General features: G+C 40.8%; 3 protein-coding genes across 4 annotated transcripts; all 3 read left to right on the forward strand.

The window, feature by feature from the left end:
* The first annotated feature begins 625 nt into the window (after window positions 1-625).
* srsf1b (serine and arginine rich splicing factor 1b) lies at window positions 626-6,048 on the forward strand. Of its 2 annotated transcripts, XR_006106463.1 has the most exons (5): window positions 626-1,073; window positions 2,839-3,005; window positions 3,101-3,273; window positions 4,435-5,086; window positions 5,455-6,048. XR_006106463.1 is itself a non-coding variant. In XM_042499667.1 (4 exons), exons 1-4 carry the CDS (start codon window positions 886-888, stop codon window positions 4,618-4,620), a joined length of 714 nt encoding a protein of 237 aa, XP_042355601.1. In that variant the 5' UTR covers window positions 626-885; the 3' UTR covers window positions 4,621-6,048. The 2 variants fall into 2 exon arrangements, 1 of the variants encoding a protein (XP_042355601.1); XM_042499667.1 differs by having other exon boundaries at window positions 4,435-6,048.
* A 1,513-nt stretch (window positions 6,049-7,561) lies between these two features.
* dynll2b (dynein, light chain, LC8-type 2b) lies at window positions 7,562-9,755 on the forward strand. Its single transcript, XM_042499179.1, has 3 exons — window positions 7,562-7,655; window positions 8,698-8,849; window positions 8,948-9,755. The coding sequence occupies exons 2-3, from the start codon at window positions 8,718-8,720 to the stop codon at window positions 9,083-9,085; spliced, it is 270 nt and encodes an 89-aa protein (XP_042355113.1). The 5' UTR covers window positions 7,562-7,655; window positions 8,698-8,717; the 3' UTR covers window positions 9,086-9,755.
* A 1,240-nt stretch (window positions 9,756-10,995) lies between these two features.
* Window positions 10,996-20,615, forward strand: heatr6 (HEAT repeat containing 6). Its single transcript, XM_042499899.1, has 20 exons — window positions 10,996-11,358; window positions 11,867-11,974; window positions 12,107-12,247; window positions 12,330-12,445; window positions 13,495-13,609; window positions 13,709-13,810; window positions 13,975-14,139; window positions 14,230-14,471; window positions 14,690-14,864; window positions 14,947-15,153; window positions 16,030-16,129; window positions 16,214-16,590; window positions 16,959-17,081; window positions 17,236-17,322; window positions 17,560-17,694; window positions 18,150-18,272; window positions 18,379-18,503; window positions 18,627-18,723; window positions 19,051-19,255; window positions 19,571-20,615. Exons 1-20 carry the CDS (start codon window positions 11,065-11,067, stop codon window positions 20,134-20,136), a joined length of 3,603 nt encoding a protein of 1,200 aa, XP_042355833.1. The 5' UTR covers window positions 10,996-11,064; the 3' UTR covers window positions 20,137-20,615.
* Window positions 20,616-20,928: the final 313 nt, after the last annotated feature.

Genomic DNA, 20,928 nt, shown 5'->3' on the forward strand with positions numbered 1-20,928 from the left:
TAAACATTGGGAGGGGGGGCACTCAAATTCACATGCACCCACCATGCTGAGGCGATGCAAAACAACCAAGAAAAGACACAAAATGAGCACAAAAAAACACAATCCTACAAATAAATGCATATCAAACGAAAACAAACAACCCCCCCCCCAAAAAAACTCTGTGTTTCCTGCCCCTATTCTACAGAGGTTTTCTGTTCATCTGTGCCCAGGGGCCCATTGTCTTATAATACGCCCATGCCTTCCTGCATTATGGTGATTTTTTATCAACTAATTTGTGCATTTCTGCACCAGTTCACAGTGTAAATTATTTTATTGGAGGAGTCAAATACACATGTTCTAAATATTGAGGGGATGAGTCCTCTTTTTCCTCTCTTCATATTTTGATTTTTTTGTTGTTCCAAAACAGTTCCTGAATGGACCTTAGGGTGAGATTTGACAACTGATTTCAAGGCTAAGACAGAACTTTTTTCTTTCTCTCAACCATAGACTGTAAATAAAGATTATATACAGATTTATATACCATGGATAACCATGGATGTATCATAAGGAAGTCGCTCTCAACACACACTCAGCCCAGTGGCAGCGGGTGGCTGTGCGCGCACCTATAAAAGTAGTGATCCGTCGCACCACAGAAGAAGAACGCGTTGGCTGAAGGGAGTTGCGGTTCACAACTTTTATCTCGTCAATTTGACTATTTTGACGGTCGGTCTTATGTGTTTAGCTGTAACCTCGGCTAAATAGTAAACGACTAATCCGCCGACAGTATCTTTTATCTAGTGAACTGCCTCAGCGTCACTTTGTCGTTTGTTCAGCCGGAGGAGAGCCGTTAAACCCGCGTGCTAACTTCCTTAGCTAACTGTTATTGTTAGCCAGCCTTGTGCTAACATGTCTGGTGTAGTCCGTGGACCAGCAGGGAGTAACGACTGTCGGATATATGTGGGCAATCTCCCTCCTGACATCCGCTCAAAGGACGTCGAAGACTTATTCTACAAATATGGACCCATTCGTGATATCGATCTGAAAAACCGAAGAGGAGGGCCACCATTTGCCTTCGTGCAGTTCGACGACCCGAGGTAAGCTGCAGCCCTGCTGCCATGTCTCTGCGCTGGCGTTAGCCTGTGCTCTGATCCAGACCTGTTTTCAAAACAAAAGGCTGATATAAATCTATATAAACAGATACACTGTACATTGTTATATTGATGCACCTTATTTCTACTATATGTTAAAGCATTGCACGTTTTCATATATATTATGGTAATATATACCACCACACTGAAACTATGTCTCCGATCATTTACTACATTTGAGCAGAGAAAAATGCAAACATTGAGTGCTAAAAAGCAAAAACTATTACTCAATACTAATTTGATAAAAATGAAATAATATAAAATATATGTACACCTTTTGCGCATGCATATACTGTATGTTCATGATTAATAGTTGCATGGGATAACTGAAACGCACATGGTGTGGTATATTTATTGAAAAAAATATAGAAATTGCGGTTATAGTTACGTATATGCACAGTAAGTGGAAAAAAATGCACAATAGGAAATTGCACAGCATGTTACATAGTAAATATAATAAATACAAAGATGTACACAAATGAGAATATTTATAATGATATTGAAAAAAGAGCATAAATGTATAATCTGTGGTGGAAATAGTGCAAAAGTTGTTGTTACATTGTAAGTGGGGGGTGATGGAGCCAGAGAAAACATTGTTACAGTATGTTATGCAGTTGTGTTAAAGAGTCTGATACTATACAATGTCGGTATGTTGCTATAGTAACAAGCAAAACTGACTGACACTATGTTATTTGTCTCCAAATGCTCTTGTATACTTAATTTTCTTTTCTTTTCTGGTTTTTGTTAATGTACAGCTTATTAATATTTATTTTGCTCTCTGTAGCTTACTTAAAGACTTTATTTATCAGAGTAGGGGGTTGGCTGGGTGTCACTTCTTTTGTTGTAATACACATATATTAAGACCCTCCCTGGAGTTAGTTTTGTTTTTTTTTTTGACCCTCCTGGAGTGATTGGTCAAAATGTATGACCCCTTTGAATATAAATAACCATATTTCACTAGCTATGATTAATGATGTGATTTTAAATAAAAACATACTTTTAAAACACAAAAACATAACTCTCTCCCCAGGGCCCTTGACATTTTATACCACCCCCCTTCCCTCTAATAAAAGTCACTTACCTGTTTTTATTTTTTGTCCTTGTACTGCTGCAACAACCAAATTTCCCCATCGGGGATCGATAAAGGTCTATCTTGTTTTAGCTTTGAGTGGTAACGTTATTGATTAATTTACCTGGTCATTTTGGAAGGAGTCGTTTGTGGTACTATTAGGTAGTAATGCATTATACATGGAGATTTTTTTTTTAAAATCAGTCTACCTTCATCAAGATCTGCTGTAGACTGTGTTAGTTTTATCTAGGTACGAGGGTGTGTCTAATAAACCATCATACATGTCTACGTTGGGTTGGTTATGTCCAAACCTGTTCTTAGCAGACACTTGCTGTGCTAACTGCAACCTGGCAAACCAGTTTGTTCTTAAAGCCACAGGTTGGATGTTAGCATTTTGAACTGTAATGATCTGTTGGTTGACAGAAAATTCAAAAATTAAGTCATTCAAGTCAGCTCTCAACACTCTGTCGTTCCAGCTTCCTTAATGTGAACACTTACCGTTTTTTTTTTCTTCTCAGACATTATGGTGAATTGAACCTTTTTTTATTTTTGGATTGTCGTTTTTTTTTTTTTTTAAATCAGTGTTTATCAGCTTTTTTGCTGATTTGAAGTTTGATGATTGATTACTATTGGATTTCACAGGGACTCTGAGGATGCTGTCAGTGGGCGTGATGGTTACGACTATGATGGATACCGCCTGCGCGTTGAGTTTCCTAGAAGTGGAAGGGGGGGTGGTGGACCTATGGGACCCCAGAGGGGAAGGCATGGTCCCCCCTCTCGACGCTCAGAGTACAGGGTACTTGTGTCAGGTGGGTGATGTGTTCCTCCTTCTGCAGGTTGTGCATATCTCTTTACCAAGGTGTATAAATGAATGTATGAGTCCTAAACCACCTTTTCTTGTCAGGTCTTCCTTCCAGTGGAAGCTGGCAGGACCTGAAGGATCACATGCGAGAGGCAGGTGATGTATGTTATGCTGATGTGTACCGTGATGGGACCGGAGTAGTGGAGTTTGTACGCAAAGAAGACATGACCTACGCTGTCCGTCAGTTGAATAACACCAAGTTTCGCTCTCACGAGGTACGTAACGGGTTACAGTTCAGGCTAATATGTTGAGGGATGGCTGTGGGACTACATGTTGGAATTGAAAAGTTTTCACAGAGGAAGAGAGCAGCAGTGAAGGGGAAAATAACCGGGCAGTAAGTAAAGATGAATGCTTATATAATGATGCTTTGCATCATAATTCTTGTTACACCTTTGATAGTTGTGGTAGCATGTTAAGAATAAGCTTAAATGATTTGCGTGTTTTTAAGAACATTTTTGGACAAACATACTTTGATACAGTATATAATAGAGCTGTAACGGTTTGTGTTTTTGTACTGTATCATCACGGTGTGGGGATCATGGTTCAGTGCACACAGCCACATGCAGAATACACAGGGCACACACTGCTGCATTTAATGTGAAACCAAAAATTACAAGCGAGAGTTCCTCCCGGAAACATTCAGCTGTATGCTTGCAGCATATGCTGACAAGAAGTCACAGTATACCCCACACTTGAATAGATGTAGATAATGTTGAAAGATGGTGAATGTTGAAAAAAATCTTGTACTCTTGAAGAACCGATGAACGATAAGGTTAACTTGATAACTAATAATGCAAACTTGATGTATAGTTAAATAGACTTTTCCTTACTTAAATATATATGTTTATTACACAAATCTGATCAGAGAAACTTTTGGCACAACACATGTGCATGGACAGAGACATACCAAAACCTTAAAGGAACAGAAGAGTTTAAATAGTACAGATTGGCTGTTCCTGTCAGTGTAGTCAAAACATCTACAGGCTCTTGCTCTTGCAGTATCTCAACACACAGACTTACTGGAGACAGTGAAAGACTCTAAATAATGACATTACTGAATCATACCTCTCCATGCAATTCCTCATGATTGCATTTACGTTATTATAAAATAATTATTTTCTACGACAGTGAAGTTCTCTTTTAACATGATGTCCAATTTGGGATTTGATGCAGCTGATGAATTCTGTGTCTGCATCGACTGCATCTGTAAACACATTAAATGTACAAATGCAATTTTGAGCACTGATATGATCCCCGAACATTTATAGTGACTGCAGTTCTCTCCTTTTTTTTGTCTATCTGAATCTCATGTAAAAATTTACACCTTAATAGATACTTAATTATGTGTGTTTGTGTGTGTGTTTGTGTGTGTTTAGGGAGAGACGGCCTACATCCGTGTGAAAGTGGATGGTCCTCGCAGCCCCAGCTATGGTCGTTCTCGCTCTCGTAGCCGTAGCCGTAGTCGAAGCCGAAGCCGTAGCCGTAGCCGCAGCAAGAGCGGGTCACGCCGCAGCAGAGGGTCTCCACGTTACTCTCCTCGACGTTCCCGCTCCCGCACCTAAACTGACCTTTACTAAAGCAGTGGTGTGCCACAGAGCCGGAGAGGAAGTCTTCACATCACTCAACGAATCCTGTGTACTCACCAGGATCATCTCATGTTGCCTGTTTACACTGTCTTTTTTCGTGTCCCCTCTCCCCCCACTTTTTTTGCATTTTTCTTTTTGGGTTTTTTGTTGTGGTACACTGCCCCGTTACCCTCGTCGTTCTTCCTTTCCCCCCTCTCATCAGCATCAGTTTTCTGCTAACCATCTCTCACCCCTCTCTATAGTTTTCTTCTGCTTGTCCTCGTTGTGCGCTTTCTGTTTTGTTTCCTTTGGAAAGATTTTGCTTCTTTTAAGCATATACTGCTGTCCTTTGACCTTCTTGTGTGTCTCTCTGTAGAGTTCAGAGGAACAGGATAGGATGGGGAACAGAGGAAACAGTTCATAATAAGATTAACAGGAGGAGGAGTCAAATATGGCACCAATGGTATGATGGCTGTGCCTTGTTAATTTTAAAATCTGCATTATAAGGCTGTTCAGTGTTTTTTCATACACTTGACAGTAGAGTGCCGTTGTTGAATGTTCTCAGTTGTTACAAGTTCTGTTTACCAATTTGTATTTGGAGACCCAAAGCTTGTGTTTTTTGTTTTTGCTTGTCTTTAAATCTCCAAAGTAAATCTTAAGTTTTTTTTTGGGACTGATTGTAGAGAGTGTTTCCTGTTTTTTTTTGTTTTATTTTTTCCCCCCCAAAGTAAACTCCCTGGTAGATGCATTTGTTGACATTTTATTTTAGTATTTTCTGAAGGTGTGTTTCTAACTTGCCTCCTTCTCTTTGGTTCTGCTGGTATTCTGAAGGTTTGGACTGGGCTCATTGTCCCCCCATTCCGGAGCCGGATCAGGATTCAGGATCAGATCAGGATTAGGATTAGGCTTCAGGATGGATACATGGATCAGGAGCATGGGAGCGTTTTACCGGGAGAGGATCCTGACCCCCTGCCCTGTCCACATAACCCCATCAAACCGGAAATAGGGAAATATTCCAAACTAAATTGGCTCTCAAAAAAATCCAAATTATTTTTTTCTCATTTTGTGTGGAACCTCAGAGACACAATTGCTGGTGGCACTGTGACAAGCGATTATTTTTCACATTTTTGTTTTTCAAAATTGTAACAAAAAAAGAGGAGCAAAGCTCGGCTCAAAACCAGGAGGAGGGCTGGGAGGTGCAGGATGGATCCACACCCTTAAGGAGAGTGGTAAATAGTGGGCGACCATTAACAGCGGAGGAGGGAGGGAGGAGGGAGGACTGGGACGCGACAAGGGAATGTGACATAATGTGGTTTGTATCTTTTTCTTAGGTCAGTCTTTTGCTGCAGAGGATCTCTGATTTTCTTAAGTATAATCTCCAATATCCCAAAGCTTTATTCTCTTTTAATAAAACAGTCAATGATATAAGTGAAGTGTGTGTTTTTCTTTCCCAGTTTGCCTGATACCACAGAGGGTGGGGCACAAAAATGCCTGTGGACATACACGACACGTAGCTGTGTGTGGGATAGTCGTATGTGAAACCAGTTGTTCATGGCGGATGCCTGAAAATGTTTTATGTTAAATTCTTCTACCAGTACAAGTGATTTAAAGAGAGGAACTTTCCCCGTCAGTAGATGAAACAATCTACGAGTGTAAACTCTGCATGAACATCATTCTGCAGAGTGAAGCTCAAACATGCAAGCGAAATAACCGGAGGCTAAGCAAGAAACATTTTTAAACAGAGGCAGACTTTACAGTAAGTTAAGAGCAGCCAAATTAACCTAAATTAACCTTTACATGAAATCACACTCTGGACTTAAATTATGTATATTTTCAGAGGCTAATAGCATTTAGTCAAAACTACAATAAATACTTTTCTCCTTTTCAGTATATACAGGTGCCCTGAAAAATGTCTGTAACACATCCTTTTTTTTAAAATTCAGCTTCTTTGGAAAAAAAACAAAGTCAGACATAGAAAGCACAAATTGTCAAAAAAAAAAGTAGTGACAAAGTGAAATTGAACAATAAAAAAAAACAAATAAGCAAACAATAAAAGCACTTTAAAATCACGTAACATAAACTACTAAATAGCAGGTTAAAATGATGTGTTGACACATTTTTCTTGTTTACATGTTGAAGAGACTTCATTAAACTAAATAAATATATTAAAAACCTTTTAAAGAGGAGGATGATTTTGCAAATTTAGATTTATGAATATGAATTTTACCTAACTGGATCAAGAGGTTTGTCATAAAGTTCAATAAATCATCATGGCTTTCAAAATAAACAATAACATGTCAATAACATGAAACTGAATTTCACAAAGCAAGCAGCGGTCCTTAAAATGTAACATAAAGCAGACCATTGGATGCCTGCCACATCATCACGTTGCACTTGACAAAGTTTAAACTTAGTTTGGATGCCTCTAGTATCCAGAAAAGATCATTTAGGACAAGTGCTAACTCTAAAATTAGAAGTTTTTCTTAATTTTGACCATTAGTATGACTTTACCTGAACTGGATTGGCAACAAATATGTAAGAAAAAAAAGCAGGATAAAAATGTAATGGTAGTAAATGAGAGGTACAATCTGGGACGTGGCACAAAATAGTCGAAATTACATTATTATTATGATAGTGGAGGTATGCTCTTGTTTGTTTCTAACAGTGATCAGCTGTGATATATGATCAGCACTGATCACCATGCTATGCACATGTAGTTGTGTCTAATCTTACAACCTCCCCAAATTCCGCACATCAATACCATTGATGAACCTGATCACCTCTTGGATCAATCACTTCCTCTAAGGGGTGGGGGGAGGAAACGGTGCATTCTGGGTGGAAATAAGATGCAGGCACTGTCCGCAAGTGAAAAACGCCGTCACCAGGGCGGAGGCTTGCCTCCAGCCAATCAGACAGCAGCTGCGATGTGGAGGGCGGGGCAGAGACGCACGCTTTCTTTTCTTAAATGAGCGAAAAACGGTGTGGCTGCCCGTGACACACAACTCCAAAGAATTTAACTTCGCCGAGAAAAGGTAAGAGTAATTTTTATGTCCGTCAGTGTGCATTACATTTTTTACTGCTAATACAGTGTGTGCACTGTCAGCAGGTGACAGAGAGGCTGCTGCTTCCTTCATGCTAATCTGGATTGAACCTCTTGTGTTTGTCTGTGTGAACGCTCTTTCCTCATTCTTTGCATTTTATTGTGTAATTTTGGCTACGTTGACTTAAATCGTAGGAGAAACGTGTGTCACAATTTGTGTAGAAATGGCATTGCTTCACTTCAAATCAAAGTTGGTATGTTTAAATACGTATGTCGTGTCTGCAGCCTGCTTTAATGGTTTTAACAGCACAAATTGTGTCTTACAAACTCACAACTGAGTTTTTAAAATCCTTTTAATATACATTTTAGATTGGAACGATTCAGTATATACAACCCGAATTATTATTATTTTATTTCAATAATGAAACTTACATTTTTGGATATGAATTTGTGACAATTAAAAAAAAAAAAAAGAATAAATCAAGCTTTCGAAATTGCAATTTGGGAAACCTCCGATGTTAATTTTACATAAGTGAACAAATACATTTCGATACATGGGTTTTCATGGTAAAAATTTTAAAATGCTGTCAACTATGTGGTGTTAAACTTCAGTTTTGGCTTTCAGGGCTCTTAAAATTTATATAGGCGTCTAATATGTCTTACTTGAATAAATGTCTTAATAAGCATTCAAGGCTGCTAAAATTTAAACAGACATCCTAAGTCCCTTATTTGCTCCCATATGTTGGTGCCCATCTCAGGCTGATATAAAATTTCCCTCCAAATTCACAAATTGACTTGGTAATATTTCTTCTTGAGGCCTGCCGTCCAGTTTATTGGATTAGATAGGCTTCAGTCTCATTTGTAAATCATTAATTCAAATGCAAATAAGTAGACTTATATCTTTATGACTGTTTTCCATAAATAAGTGGTGGCAGCAGTTTTGAATTCATATAAGAGACTACAGGGCTCACCTATTGCACTGGAACCAATAAGAAATATGTCGAAAATGTCTCTATTTAATTTCCTCTGTGCAGTCAAAAAAAAAAAAGCCAAAATGACTGAGAAGAAGGCAGTGATAAAGAATGCAGACATGCCTGATGAAATGCAGCAGGATGCAGTGGACTGTGCCATGCAAGCCATGGAAAAGTACAACATCGAGAAGGATATTGCCGCCTATGTCAAAAAGGTACAATACCAAATGAGTCATATAATATGTAAGCTTTTTCTGAAGCTTGTTGTGACTGGCCTACTCTATGAACATGCTAATTGTTGTCTCCCCTGCAGGAGTTTGACAAGAAGTACAACCCCACATGGCATTGCATAGTTGGGAGGAACTTCGGAAGCTACGTGACGCATGAGACCAAGCATTTCATCTACTTCTACCTGGGTCAAGTGGCCATTCTACTTTTCAAGTCAGGCTGATATCCAAACATGCCCTCCGAAAACTACTTTTAAGTCAGCCCTTAATACTTCTGTGCCATGCTGTACATTGGCTACCACCTTTCTGCAGACATGCCTACCTCCTGGTTTCCTGCATGCTACAGTCCATTTTTGTTTGCCACCTACAACACTACCACCATCGGTGGATGGCGCTTTAGTCATGCCTGGACTGGTGACATGCCCAAAGTACAAAATGCCAATTTCAAACTACTTCCCATTCCAGCACTCAGTCAGCATTTTCACATCTGACCGACTCACCATGACTCATAATTTCCAGATGTTATTTTTTGCTGTGCATTGATGCGCAGGCTTTGTACATTGTTTCATATGGATATGTTGTATAATAACTTATTTTTCATGGACTTAAAAGGAGCAACAGAAAGTTTTTGTTGAAATGACGTTAATTTTCAGTGTTGACTGAGATTGAATTTAACTCAAGACTGTTGCTTAAACTTGATAGAGAGTTAAAATGACTAGAGGTTAAAGGTTTTGTACATGCTTAAACATTCCTGTTTCCACTTCAGTTGTGAATCTTTACAATGTGACTGCTGTAAATCTCTGGAATGTAATTTAATGTGCAGTTTGGTATCGTGATATTTTCAACATGTTGAGCACAAATCAACTTTGACACAGTAAATTGGTTCAAAATGTGTACTGTGTGTGCATATGCTTTGAATTTGCTTTACTTGCATGTACTAACAACTGTCTCTACATTCTGATAACAGTATTGTTAACCATGATTTGCACTTTGGGTTTTTGTGGCTCCAAACAGTCAGACTTTGGGGTTTCTTCAGAATGGTTTCACACATACTCCAGTAGTAACTCTTTCCAGATGCAGGGGACACATTGCTCTAACAGGACAAGCAGATGTGGATGCTTAAAAAGATTGTCTGTGCTCCTGTCCACAAAATAAAATTAAAAATGTACTATCTAAAGATACTCAATAAACCTACATTTTAAAGGAATTATTGCAGTCTTACATATACCTGACATCCAAAGTTATGAATTATGCATCCTGTTAGAAGTTTCAGAAGTTTCATCCAAAAACCGATGCGCTGTCAAGAGGTAAACTTTCTAATAGTAAAAAAAAAGGAATTAAACTTGGCTCCAAGTTGCCCAGCTGCAACATTAAAATGTAACTTACATGTTATTGTAATATTATTTAGATATTGTTTAATTAGTTGATGGACAGCATGGGCTAATACCACAGCTAGTTTGCAATGCCCATTCCTCTGCGCCCTTATTCAAGGCATGTCCAAAGTCCGGCCCGCGGATCAATAGTGACCCTCAGACCAGTTTTAAATTCTTGGCTTAACTTTAAAAATACACTATGGCCTGTCACATTAATGCTTAATTTTGCCCCCATTTAAAAAGGTTTGGACATCCCTGCTTTAATCTCCCATACATACATTTCTGCCTGACATCCAATTTAGAGCTCAGATTAGACAAATTAAGAACTTTGTCATGTATTTGATACATTTCATCCAAAACCAGATGCACTGTCATAGATTAAACTACTGAGCTTTACACAAAAAAATCAGAATTAACTCCACCTTGCCCACTTGCAACATTAAAATGCTACTCAGACATTAATGGATCAATACAACATGGATCAAATAACAAAGCTAGTTAACAATGCCCATCCTTGTGTGCCTTTATAAAAATACACAAATCTCAACAAGAGTATACAGAATAATCAAATACAACATGAATGCGTAAAAGAGCAGTGTCAATATTGACTATTTTTGTTTTTAATCTAAATATTAGCACTTTAGTAATACAGGAATTGTAAATGAAAACAAAAATGATGGATACCCATATATATAATTGTATTTAATTAAATTCATGATCGTTTCTTCATTACACTGCAGGGGGCAGTAACGAGCCTGATATTTGGGTGTCAAGCTTGAAATGACAAGCAAGAACCACCGAGCAAGCGAAACACTTCCGAGATCACAAATATGGCGGCTCAGACCGGGTTGTCACCGGCCGCTATGAGCCGCGGTGATGTCCCCGTTTCCCCCCCGGTGGCTCTGTCCGCGGAGGCCGCTCCCTTCACCCCGCTCGGGGCGGACAGCTGGCGGCTCGGCTCATCGTCGGACGCCGAGAAACAGTTTTCCCGCTGCGCCGCGAAGCTGCGAGCCCTGAGAGCAAACTCCGGCCAGCTGAGAGAGGAGCTCAACCTGCTGTTTGACCAGCTGCTGTCCGAAAACTACAACAAAACCTGCGAGTCCAGCATCAGCATCCGACCAGAGGTAACTTATGGCTGAAAACACAAACTAATGAAAGCTCATAAAAGTGTGGCGTTTGATCAAAATCCCAGGTAACGTTAGTCATTATTTTTTGTCCTACCTTTGTTCTGCGTTCAGGGTTTTGTTTTTCTCATTTGTGTTTTCAGAGATATTGATGTATTGTAGGAGTCGATTGATACTGGTTTTTCAAGGCAGATGTCGATACTGATTATTAGTACTTAAAGCGACTGATAAAAGATATTTGAAACTATTATGCATTTACAATTAAAAAAAATTAAATATTTCTGTCAAAATTTAGAATTTGGAATAAAACAAACTACAACACAAGTCTTTGTTTAATGAACTAACATCCAGAACAGCCTGTTAAGTTCAGAAAATCATTTTACTGTAATACAAGAAAAGGAAACGATAACATTTACAATATTAAGAAATCTTCAACTATCTTAGCAACAATATTTGTTGCTCAGAAAGACATTCTTGCTCGTGCTGAGCCTCTTTATTTCCATTTCAGGATGTGTGCGCTCTGCTGAAACATGTCAGCTCTCTTGTGCCGCTGAGTCAAGAACATTTAGTCATCAAACTGTGCCAGCTGATACATCATCTGCTCAACCAACTAAAGGTAGCAAACATTATTTTGTACAGTAGACCTCACTCTACACTTCCACTCATGCACTGACCATTACTGAGTATGTAATTGCTTGAAATGTACTGCAGTTTTTTTGCTTTCTGTCTCATCTCACTGTTTCCTAAGGTCATAATGGACGAGCAGACATTGAATGTATTGGTGAACTACACCGCCAGTGCGCTGAAAGTGTGCAGTACGTGGACACACTCAGATGTCCTCCTGGCACTCTCCACAATAGTGTATGGAAATGGACCTCAGTGCCAGCAGGTAGATGTTAGTGCAAGCTTTAACAAGATGTATTTTGATAATAATTGCTGAATATTTACATCAATATTGACCTGGTTCGCAGCACCTTAGTGACTTGCTGGGTGAAGATGGAGTCCTCCTGCTGTATAGTTCTCCATCTCAGCCAAATATGGAGTTACGCCGTGTTGCTCTCACCTGTATGGCCAACATCTGTCTCAGGTAGGATTAGTGTGTAGCTATATTGCATTCTTGTCTGTGCGTACTGTGTGTGCTCTTTCTAGATAATGTAAAATCTTGTGTTTCTGAAGGAGCGTTAAAAGTTTGAGTCAGGTTTCATCACTCCCTCTCTTGTGGCCAGAACAAATGAATTTGGACAACAGGGTGGAGCTGAGGTGAAGCAAGCAAAAATAATTCTAGTCCAGATGTTTTAGTCTAATGATAACTTCATTAAGTTAAAATCAGACTCGTAAGTCTTGTTGGAAAACTATATACTTTGCATGTTAAGAGAGAATAAAGGATTTTTAGCCAAATGCTGGTAAAATGTGCAAGTGTCTGCTAGATTTCTTTCACTCACAAGCCAAAAAAACCCCAACGTTAATCTACTGAGTGGCTGGTAGACTTTGGAATCCATCAGCCACAGTGGCAGGTGGACAAAAAACCGAATATCTAACCCCGAATTTTACAGCCATCTGCATCTTCAGGTTATACTCCCATCGAAAACCTCAGAAAACCCTGAGACGTCGATGGTGTAATTTAAAAGTTTGCAATGGATGACAGCTGTTTTTTTTGGATTCACATTATAATGATGGATTAGTGTTGTCACGATATTGTAAATTGCGATACATACCTTGACAAATATTGATATTCTACAGATCAGAAGAGAGCGAGAAAGCTTAGTTTTTACCGGTGTGTCGATACTGTAGAAAATTAATTTTGTAACCATTTAAAATATTGAGAATTATTCATAAATCAATAATTTGAGAATACTATTATGGCTTTCAATAAGGGCATCACAGGAGGAAAAAATCAGTTGGTAGAGACTAAAGAGCTAAAAAAAAAAAAAAAAAAAAAAAAAAAAAGCCAAGTGCCCAGAGACACGTTCCCAAATAAATGGGGATATAAGTCTGTAACTGCTGGATGTGTAAATAACATTTTTTCCCCTGAGTTTGCCATGTAAACCTAAAAATGATGATATGTCAGAGTTGAGTCAGTTAAGTTATTGCAGGTTTAAATTCTTGTTTGTGGTCGGCTGCATTGTTTCTCTCCAGGATCCCCGGTCAGCCACCTTTGGATGATCAGTACAGAAGTGTATCTTTCAGAGTCTTCCTGAAAACACTGCAGTCACCCAAACCTCCAAACACTGATGAGCTCTTCTATTGCATGGTACGGATATTTGGTTTGTTGTAAAGAAAATTTCAATGTAGAAAAAGCACAATTTTTTATTAGACGTGGCCCGTATGTGCCGTTGTGTCCTCTGTGCAGGTGATCCAGGCAGCACTAAAGGGACTTCAGTGTTGCCTCTCAGGTGGGAAGTGGAAATTTGGTGCAGGAGAGGAGGTTGGGTCTGTGCTGGCTGCACTTAAGGTACCCAATTGTAAAACATTTTCTATTTTTTCTGTTGCTTTACTATGTTTTGTTCTGTACACAGCAAAAAAATAAACATGACAGTATTATATTGTTGTTTTAAAAAAAATAAATAAATAAACTTGAAACTTAATCATTTGGAGACTTGTGCGTGTTCTCTGCAGAGGCTCATGTTCCAGGGAGCTCCAGGTGTGAGTGTCGAGTGGCCGGCTGTGCTTTACCCAGCTCCTCTTCCTCAGTATGAGGGCGTCCCTGCAGCAAAACCAGCTGAACCACTAAAACCCTCTGAACCAATGAAGGATGCAGCTACACCAGGCAAAACCTCAGGGGTAAGTCATCATAATTGGTCATAATTTTTGTTGGTAGAAGTTTCGTCGTCCCAAAATCAGAGATGGAACTTTTTAAATGTCGCTCCTCAGAATAAAAAGAGGAAACCCAGAGGAAAGGGGAAGAAGACTAGCACTGAGGAGAGCAGAGGGGATGATGGAGAGGAAGATGATCGGGAGGCAAATCAGAAAGGAGGGGGAAGAGAGGGAGGCAGAGGTGACGGAGAGTCTCTCTTGTCTAAACCCTCTGGTCCGTCTCTTTATCCGTCCTGGATAAGAGCCAGTTCTGACTCAGAGTTTTCAGACACAGAAGGCGGTGCACAGAGCAAACTAAGGTACAGAAAAACGCTGTCCATGTCACTACTATCTATTATCGGGTTTAAGTGTGCATTTGTGTTTTGTTTTTTTTACTTAAAAAAGCATTTTACAAGAAAATGATGTATTGACAAAGCACTCCCAAGTGACATTTGAGGAACAAAATTAACGTTAAGCTTTCTAAAAGATTTGCATGTTTATTAAATGGATGAATTTGTTCTTTTTTTTCCGCTTTCAGGCTTTACCATGGTCGTGTGCGTCAGAGAGCGCTGCACTGTCTTCTAGCGGTGGTGAAAGCTGTCGAGAAAAGGACTCTGTATGGGTACTGGTCCTCCTTCATCCCTGACTCTCCTATCGGGGGGCCGCCGCCTCTCACTCTCCTCACAATTATACTGAAGGACCCCTCCCCAAAGGTACAACCCCCCCCCCCCCCCTCATGTTACAACCATCCTCCACTTGTACAGCGGTAGCATCCACCTCTGTCCTCTCCCTCAGGTGCGTGCCAGTGCTCTTCAGGTGTTGTCAGCTATGCTGGATGGCTCTCGTCAGTTCCTGGCTGTGGCTGAAGACACAGCATCTCCTCGTACGTCTTACACCCCTTTCTCCTTCACGCTGGCTACGGCCGTCAGAGAACTGCACCGTGCTCTCAGTCTGGCTCTGCTGGCTGAGACCTCCCCTCAGACGCTCACACAGGTCATAAAGGTACGATAACATGCACAGTTTTGCGATGACGCCTTCACCCTCTGAAATCTTTCTGTTCAGGGTTATTGCTACTGTTGTCGAATGTTTAGAATAGTAATACTCAACTTACGGCCCATCGGTCAAATCTGGCCCCCGATAGGGTGCCACGTGGCCCTCCAACCATTTTCTAAATCAGTTAAACATATTAAAATAAAGTGATTGTTATTGTACTTTTAGTATACATAAGGTGCCAGAGTGCATAAAGTAGCATCAAGATAGAGCTTGTTTATCAAAAAAAAGTGCCAATGGAGGATCCCCCGCACCCCTGACAGAGGTCCTAGCAAAGCCCCTAATGTCCTGAAATCCTAGAAACATCCTGAAATCCTAGAAGTGTCCTAAAATCTGAGAACTGTCCTATAATCTGAGAACTTTCCTAAAATCCTAGAGATGTCTTAAAATTTGAGAAATATCCTAAAATCCTAGAAACATCCCAAAATCCTAGAAATGTCCTACAATCTTAGAAATGACTTAAAATCCTAGAAACGTCTTAAATCCGAGAAATGTCCTAGAATGCTGGAAACATCTTAAAATCCAAGCTCCGTCCAGAAATGTCCTGAAATCCTGGAAAAGTCTTAAAATCTGAGAAATCCTATGGGGTTTCTGCAACTGGCCCCTGGCCTCCTGTCATTTTGCAAATGTGGCCCCCAAGCAAAGCAAGTTGGGTATCCCTGGTCTAGAATGTTTTAAAAAAACTTTTTACAAGAATTATTATTTAAAATCAAGTGGATTTGAACTGTCCTTTGTTTTGTAAAGAGTGACAGGTCTCTCTGGTAGCTCTGGGACTGGACCACTACAGAAGTATTCTAACAGCTTATCTCCACCTGTCCTGTCTGTCAGTGTCTGGCCTACCTGGTGGCGAATGCTCCCTACCACCGTCTCAGACCTGGTCTGCTCAACTCCCTCTGGAAACAGATGCGTCCCTATGTGCGCCACAGAGGTCTGTATCTCATCAGTGTTCTCAGAAAACTGCACACGTTGATTTAAGAGAACAGAACACTTTTGACGCGACTCCTCTCTTTAGATGTCAATGTCCGTGTGTCAGTCCTGACACTTTACGGGGCTCTGGTGACGACTCAGGCCCCTCTGCCCGAAGTGCAGCTCCTCCTCCGACAGCCAGAGAGTGGCAGCACCACCGGCTCATTCACGCCACAGGACTCGTCTCTGAGCTGGAGACAAAGAGACGGAGTGTCCTCGCCCTCTTGCATAACTTTCCTGCGGAGCTCAAGCACACACTCCCCTCAGACTTCTCACACGCCGGGTGAGGAGGAAAGCGCCCCGCCATGGCTTCTGCAGCTGTGTGTGTCACTAGTGACTCAGCCCAGAGAGGACCAATCAGACAGCGAAGGAGGAGGAGGCGCTGCTTTAGAGCCGTCCCCTGTCCGATTAGAAGCACTACAGGTGAGACATGATGGTTCAGATTCAGATTTGTCAGTGTCATAATGCACTTCCATACATAAATGAAAACGAAATTACGCCCCACCCCCCCCAAAGGATAAATCAGCGCAAATCATTAATAAGTAGCAGAACAAAGATAAGAAAATAAAAGTCAGAAATAGGAAGATAAGTCAAATTAAAGTTAATAAAGTGCATCATTGCAGAGACATGAAGGGACACGTGAGTGTCCATAAAGTGCTTCGTCTTTTGTTTGTCAGCTGTAAGCACAACCTGAGTCTCTAAATGCATGATACACAGTGACAAAAGAAAGCTTTAGTCGAGACATTTTGTAGAATCTGAAGGTGTATTTTTCTTTTTTTTGTGTGTTTCAGGTCATGTCCCACCTGGTGCGTGGCTACTTCTCTTTAGCTAAAGTATGTCTGTGTGAGATTGGGCAGGTGAGCGCTCGCTGCCTTGGGGAGACAGACCCCTCCATACAGCTGCACGGAGCAAAGGTAACACTCACTACTTGTGGTTTGTGTTTCCTTTTCAGCTTCAGCACTCCAGATGGTATAAATGTGAAATATTAAAAAGGATTCTGTGCAAAAAAACCAAAATTGTAAGGTCATGGTCTGTGTGCTGATGTCTTCATCGCTGCCTTTTATTTAGCTACTAGAGGAGCTGGGGACAGGAATAATCCAGCAGTACAGAGCAGAGAACAACGTGCCCGAGAGCTCAAGGGTCCCCATGGGCCAAGTAAGTACAAATTGTCTTTATACTGTATCATGGAAGACCTGCTTTAATTAACTACGAGATTATTTATGATTCACTAATGCTTTTTGTTTCCTAAAAACATTACCTCAAGACAGGAAAAGAACGTAGTTTAATGTCACCTTTTATAAACGGAGTCAGTGTCAGTATTTACGCTGTGTGATTACAACCCTTTAATTATGAAAAACTGTTATATTCATTTGTTTTCACTCCATGGTGTAGGTGGTTCTGTTCTGGTCAGAAGTTTTGAGCGGTCCACTGAACGGAGCGCTGCAGAACGAACAACACCCCACGCTGCAGACGAGCGCATGCGACACGCTCTCGTCCATCCTGCCGCAGGCCTTCGCACAGCTGCCTGTGAGTTCAACTGTAACTGTTTCTGCACAGGGTTCCCGCAGATCCTTGAAAAGTCTTAAAAGGCATTGAATTAATTAATCTTAAAATAATGTCTTAATTGGTATCCAAATGCCTTAAATAAATCTTTTAAAAGTCTTAAAAATGCTGACAATGCATTGTCAATTTTAAAAATATCTGGCAGCATCTTTTATTTGCATTTTTTATTATTTTGAATACATAAAAGCAGCCAAATTCCCCGCACATGAACATCCCCAAAAAAGTCATGTTTTATGTTACAATAAATATTTGAGCAGCCTTAATTGTCAGTTTTAAGTGTTCATTAAATTTCATTCCAAGTGTCATTAAAAAAGTCTGAAATCTTATGGGCCTTAAGCTGCAGGAACCCTGCTACACGGTTAATACTGAGCCTCATGGTCTCCAGCTGTAGGAGTGATGTGAGTGGTGTTGTTTTTAAGGATAAGACACAGCTGATGTGCATCACCGTCCTGCTGGGGCTGACCTACAGTGAGAACTATCTGGTGAAGACCGCGGCCGTCAGGGCTTTGGGAGTCTACATACTGTTCCCCTGTCTAAGAGAGGTAGGGACGCTGACCGGCGACTATGCACATACTGAGCACCCTGCAGCATGTTTCTCACCCACGAGCATCTGTCATGAAGGTATTTTTCTCCTCTTCTTTGTTTTAGGATGTCATGTTTGTGGCAGATACAGCAAACACTATCCTCGCTGCCCTCGATGATCGATCTCCAAATGTCCGAGCCAAGGCTGCCTGGTCCCTCGGCAACCTCACAGACACACTTATTGTTAACATGTAAGAAAACGTGGATATAAAGTGCTGAGTTAATGCTTTAGAATACACATGAAATGCACCGTTATCACAACGCGACAAAGCAATGTGATATTGTAATCCTTTTATCTCCTGTCTCATCTTCAGGGAGAGCGTAGGTGTGGACTTCCAAGAAGAGTTATCAGACATGCTGGTGCTCAAGATGTTGCAAGCGGCCACCCGAGCATCGGCCGACAAAGATAGGGTGAGAGCGCACACTCTTTCAAGCTAAATTCGCACCACACCACTTTAAAGGTCATCTGATCGCTGTGCTGTTCTGTGAACAGCAACAGGGGGTCACACACTACAAGTATCCGATGAGTATTTCATGTGATGTGTGGCTTAAACTTCGGTTCGAGCAGGTGGTTCAACGAGAAAATATCAAAGTCCTTGATCCTTGAAATTTTGTGAATTTGAGGAGGAAAAAACAAGGCCTTGAAATGTTTTTAGATGCTCATCAATATCTGCTCGGTGAAGATATAATTTTCTGGTCGTCTTTCTGAACTTCCTCTCTCCCCGTCAACCCTCCCAGGTGAAGTCTAATGCGGTGCGAGCGCTCGGAAATCTGCTTCATTTCCTGCGTCAGAGTCAGATGACCCGGTCTGCGTTCCAGCGCCCGCTGGAGGATGCAGTCCGTGCGCTGGTTAAAACCGTCCAATCAGAGGCCACCATGAAGGTCAGGTGGAATGCCTGTTACGCTCTGGGAAATGCTTTCAGAAACCCAGCCCTGCCGCTCGGTAAGCGCTCATCCATTCACCTGTGTTTGACTTAGGCATGAAGGAGCGAACAGGGGTTTTCGAGCTGGCTCTGTGAAACGATTACAATCAGGATTCAAAGGAATAGTTCCATATTTTGGGAACTGTGCTCATTTCTTGCTTGTCAGAAGTTGGAGAAGATAACACCACTCCCATATTTGTTTCTTAAATGTGAAACTACAGCCAGAAAACGTTAGCTTAGCATAAAGGCTGGAAACAGTTTGTTTTTCTAAGATTTGATGCTGTGTAACCGATTCTTTAAACCTAATCATTCATTTTTGTTTCTTTCTCCATCAGACTCGGCCTCTTGGTCTTGTGACGCCTTCTCCTCCCTCTGCCATGTTGTCACATCCTGTAAAAACTTCAAGGTGCGGATCAAGTCTGCCGCTGCCCTGGCAGTTCCTGCCACCCGAGGCTGCTACGGGGACACAAAGCGGTTCAGCTGCGTGTGGCGTTCCCTGGCCACAGCGCTGGAGAACAGCGAAGACACAAACGACTTTTTAGAGTACCGTTACAGCACCAGCCTGCGACACACACTCTCACAAGCTCTCCTACACCTTCTCAGCGTCAGTGAGGCGCAGGACATGCGCGCCCTCGGGGCGTCACTGGCAGGGGAGGAGGGGAAAGGCATCAAAGAACATTTGATCAAATATCTCAGAGCGGAGGAAGGAGGGGCTGAGGGGGAGAAAGATGCTGGGGGGGACAGTTTCACCCCTCAGCAGAGAGTCGGAGGTCTGCAGCAGACGCTGATCAGACTGAAAGCGCTGAAGGCTGAAGGGGAGGAGCGGCGGGAGGAGGAGAGCGGTAAGGAGGTGGTAGTTCAATTCCTAGAAGACTTGTTAAAGATCTGTGAAGAGCAGTGAAGACTCCAGCTGCAGCGCTGGATTCAGAAAACTCGCTGAGATCCTGAAATCGTCCCTCAGGTTGGACAGTTGGAGGAGAAACATCAAACCACAAACTAACCTGCGACTGAAGGCAAAGATCATGTAACCAGCTCTGTCATCATTCGATTTTAGGACATCACAAAGAACCACGAGACTGTCTTAAAAACTGAAGGCCATCTTTTTTTTTCCTAAAGTACATTTCAAGATATTTTGAAGTTGTCATCAGCTTTTATACACTTTTTATTACTCTAATTGCACTTTCACTCATCAATAGATGAACATCTGATATACAAAAGCATGTAGTGAAATTTTATTTTAAGAACAAATTAATAGACATTGGAGTCATGGCTGAGTGATAATTTATTATTTATCAGCTTTCTGTGGAGTCATAATGTGACGAATATATGATGTTTTCTCAACAAAAACAAAATTCTGTTGTCCAAGTTAATTATGATAAAAAAATACTGATGGTTTCATGTTTTGAGTTTTATTTACAATTTAGTTGATTGTATTGAACATTTAAATTATTTTTTTTTTTGGAATCTACATACATCCACCATATTGAGATATAAATAGACATTTTTGTCAATCTCTTAATTTATTTGTAAAGATTTATTGTTATTAATTACAGGTATGTCTCATGTCATTTCCCTGGAAGTGTAATGACCTTTTTTTTCTAGAAGATGATAGATATTCACTAGGGGCTGACTGATATTGGTTTTTCAGTGCCAATACCAATACTGATTATCACTAGTTAATGAGACAGATAGT

This window comes from Plectropomus leopardus, chromosome 13 (assembly GCF_008729295.1).
Source record: "Plectropomus leopardus isolate mb chromosome 13, YSFRI_Pleo_2.0, whole genome shotgun sequence".
In the NCBI taxonomy this organism is placed as follows: Eukaryota; Metazoa; Chordata; class Actinopteri; order Perciformes; family Serranidae; genus Plectropomus; species Plectropomus leopardus.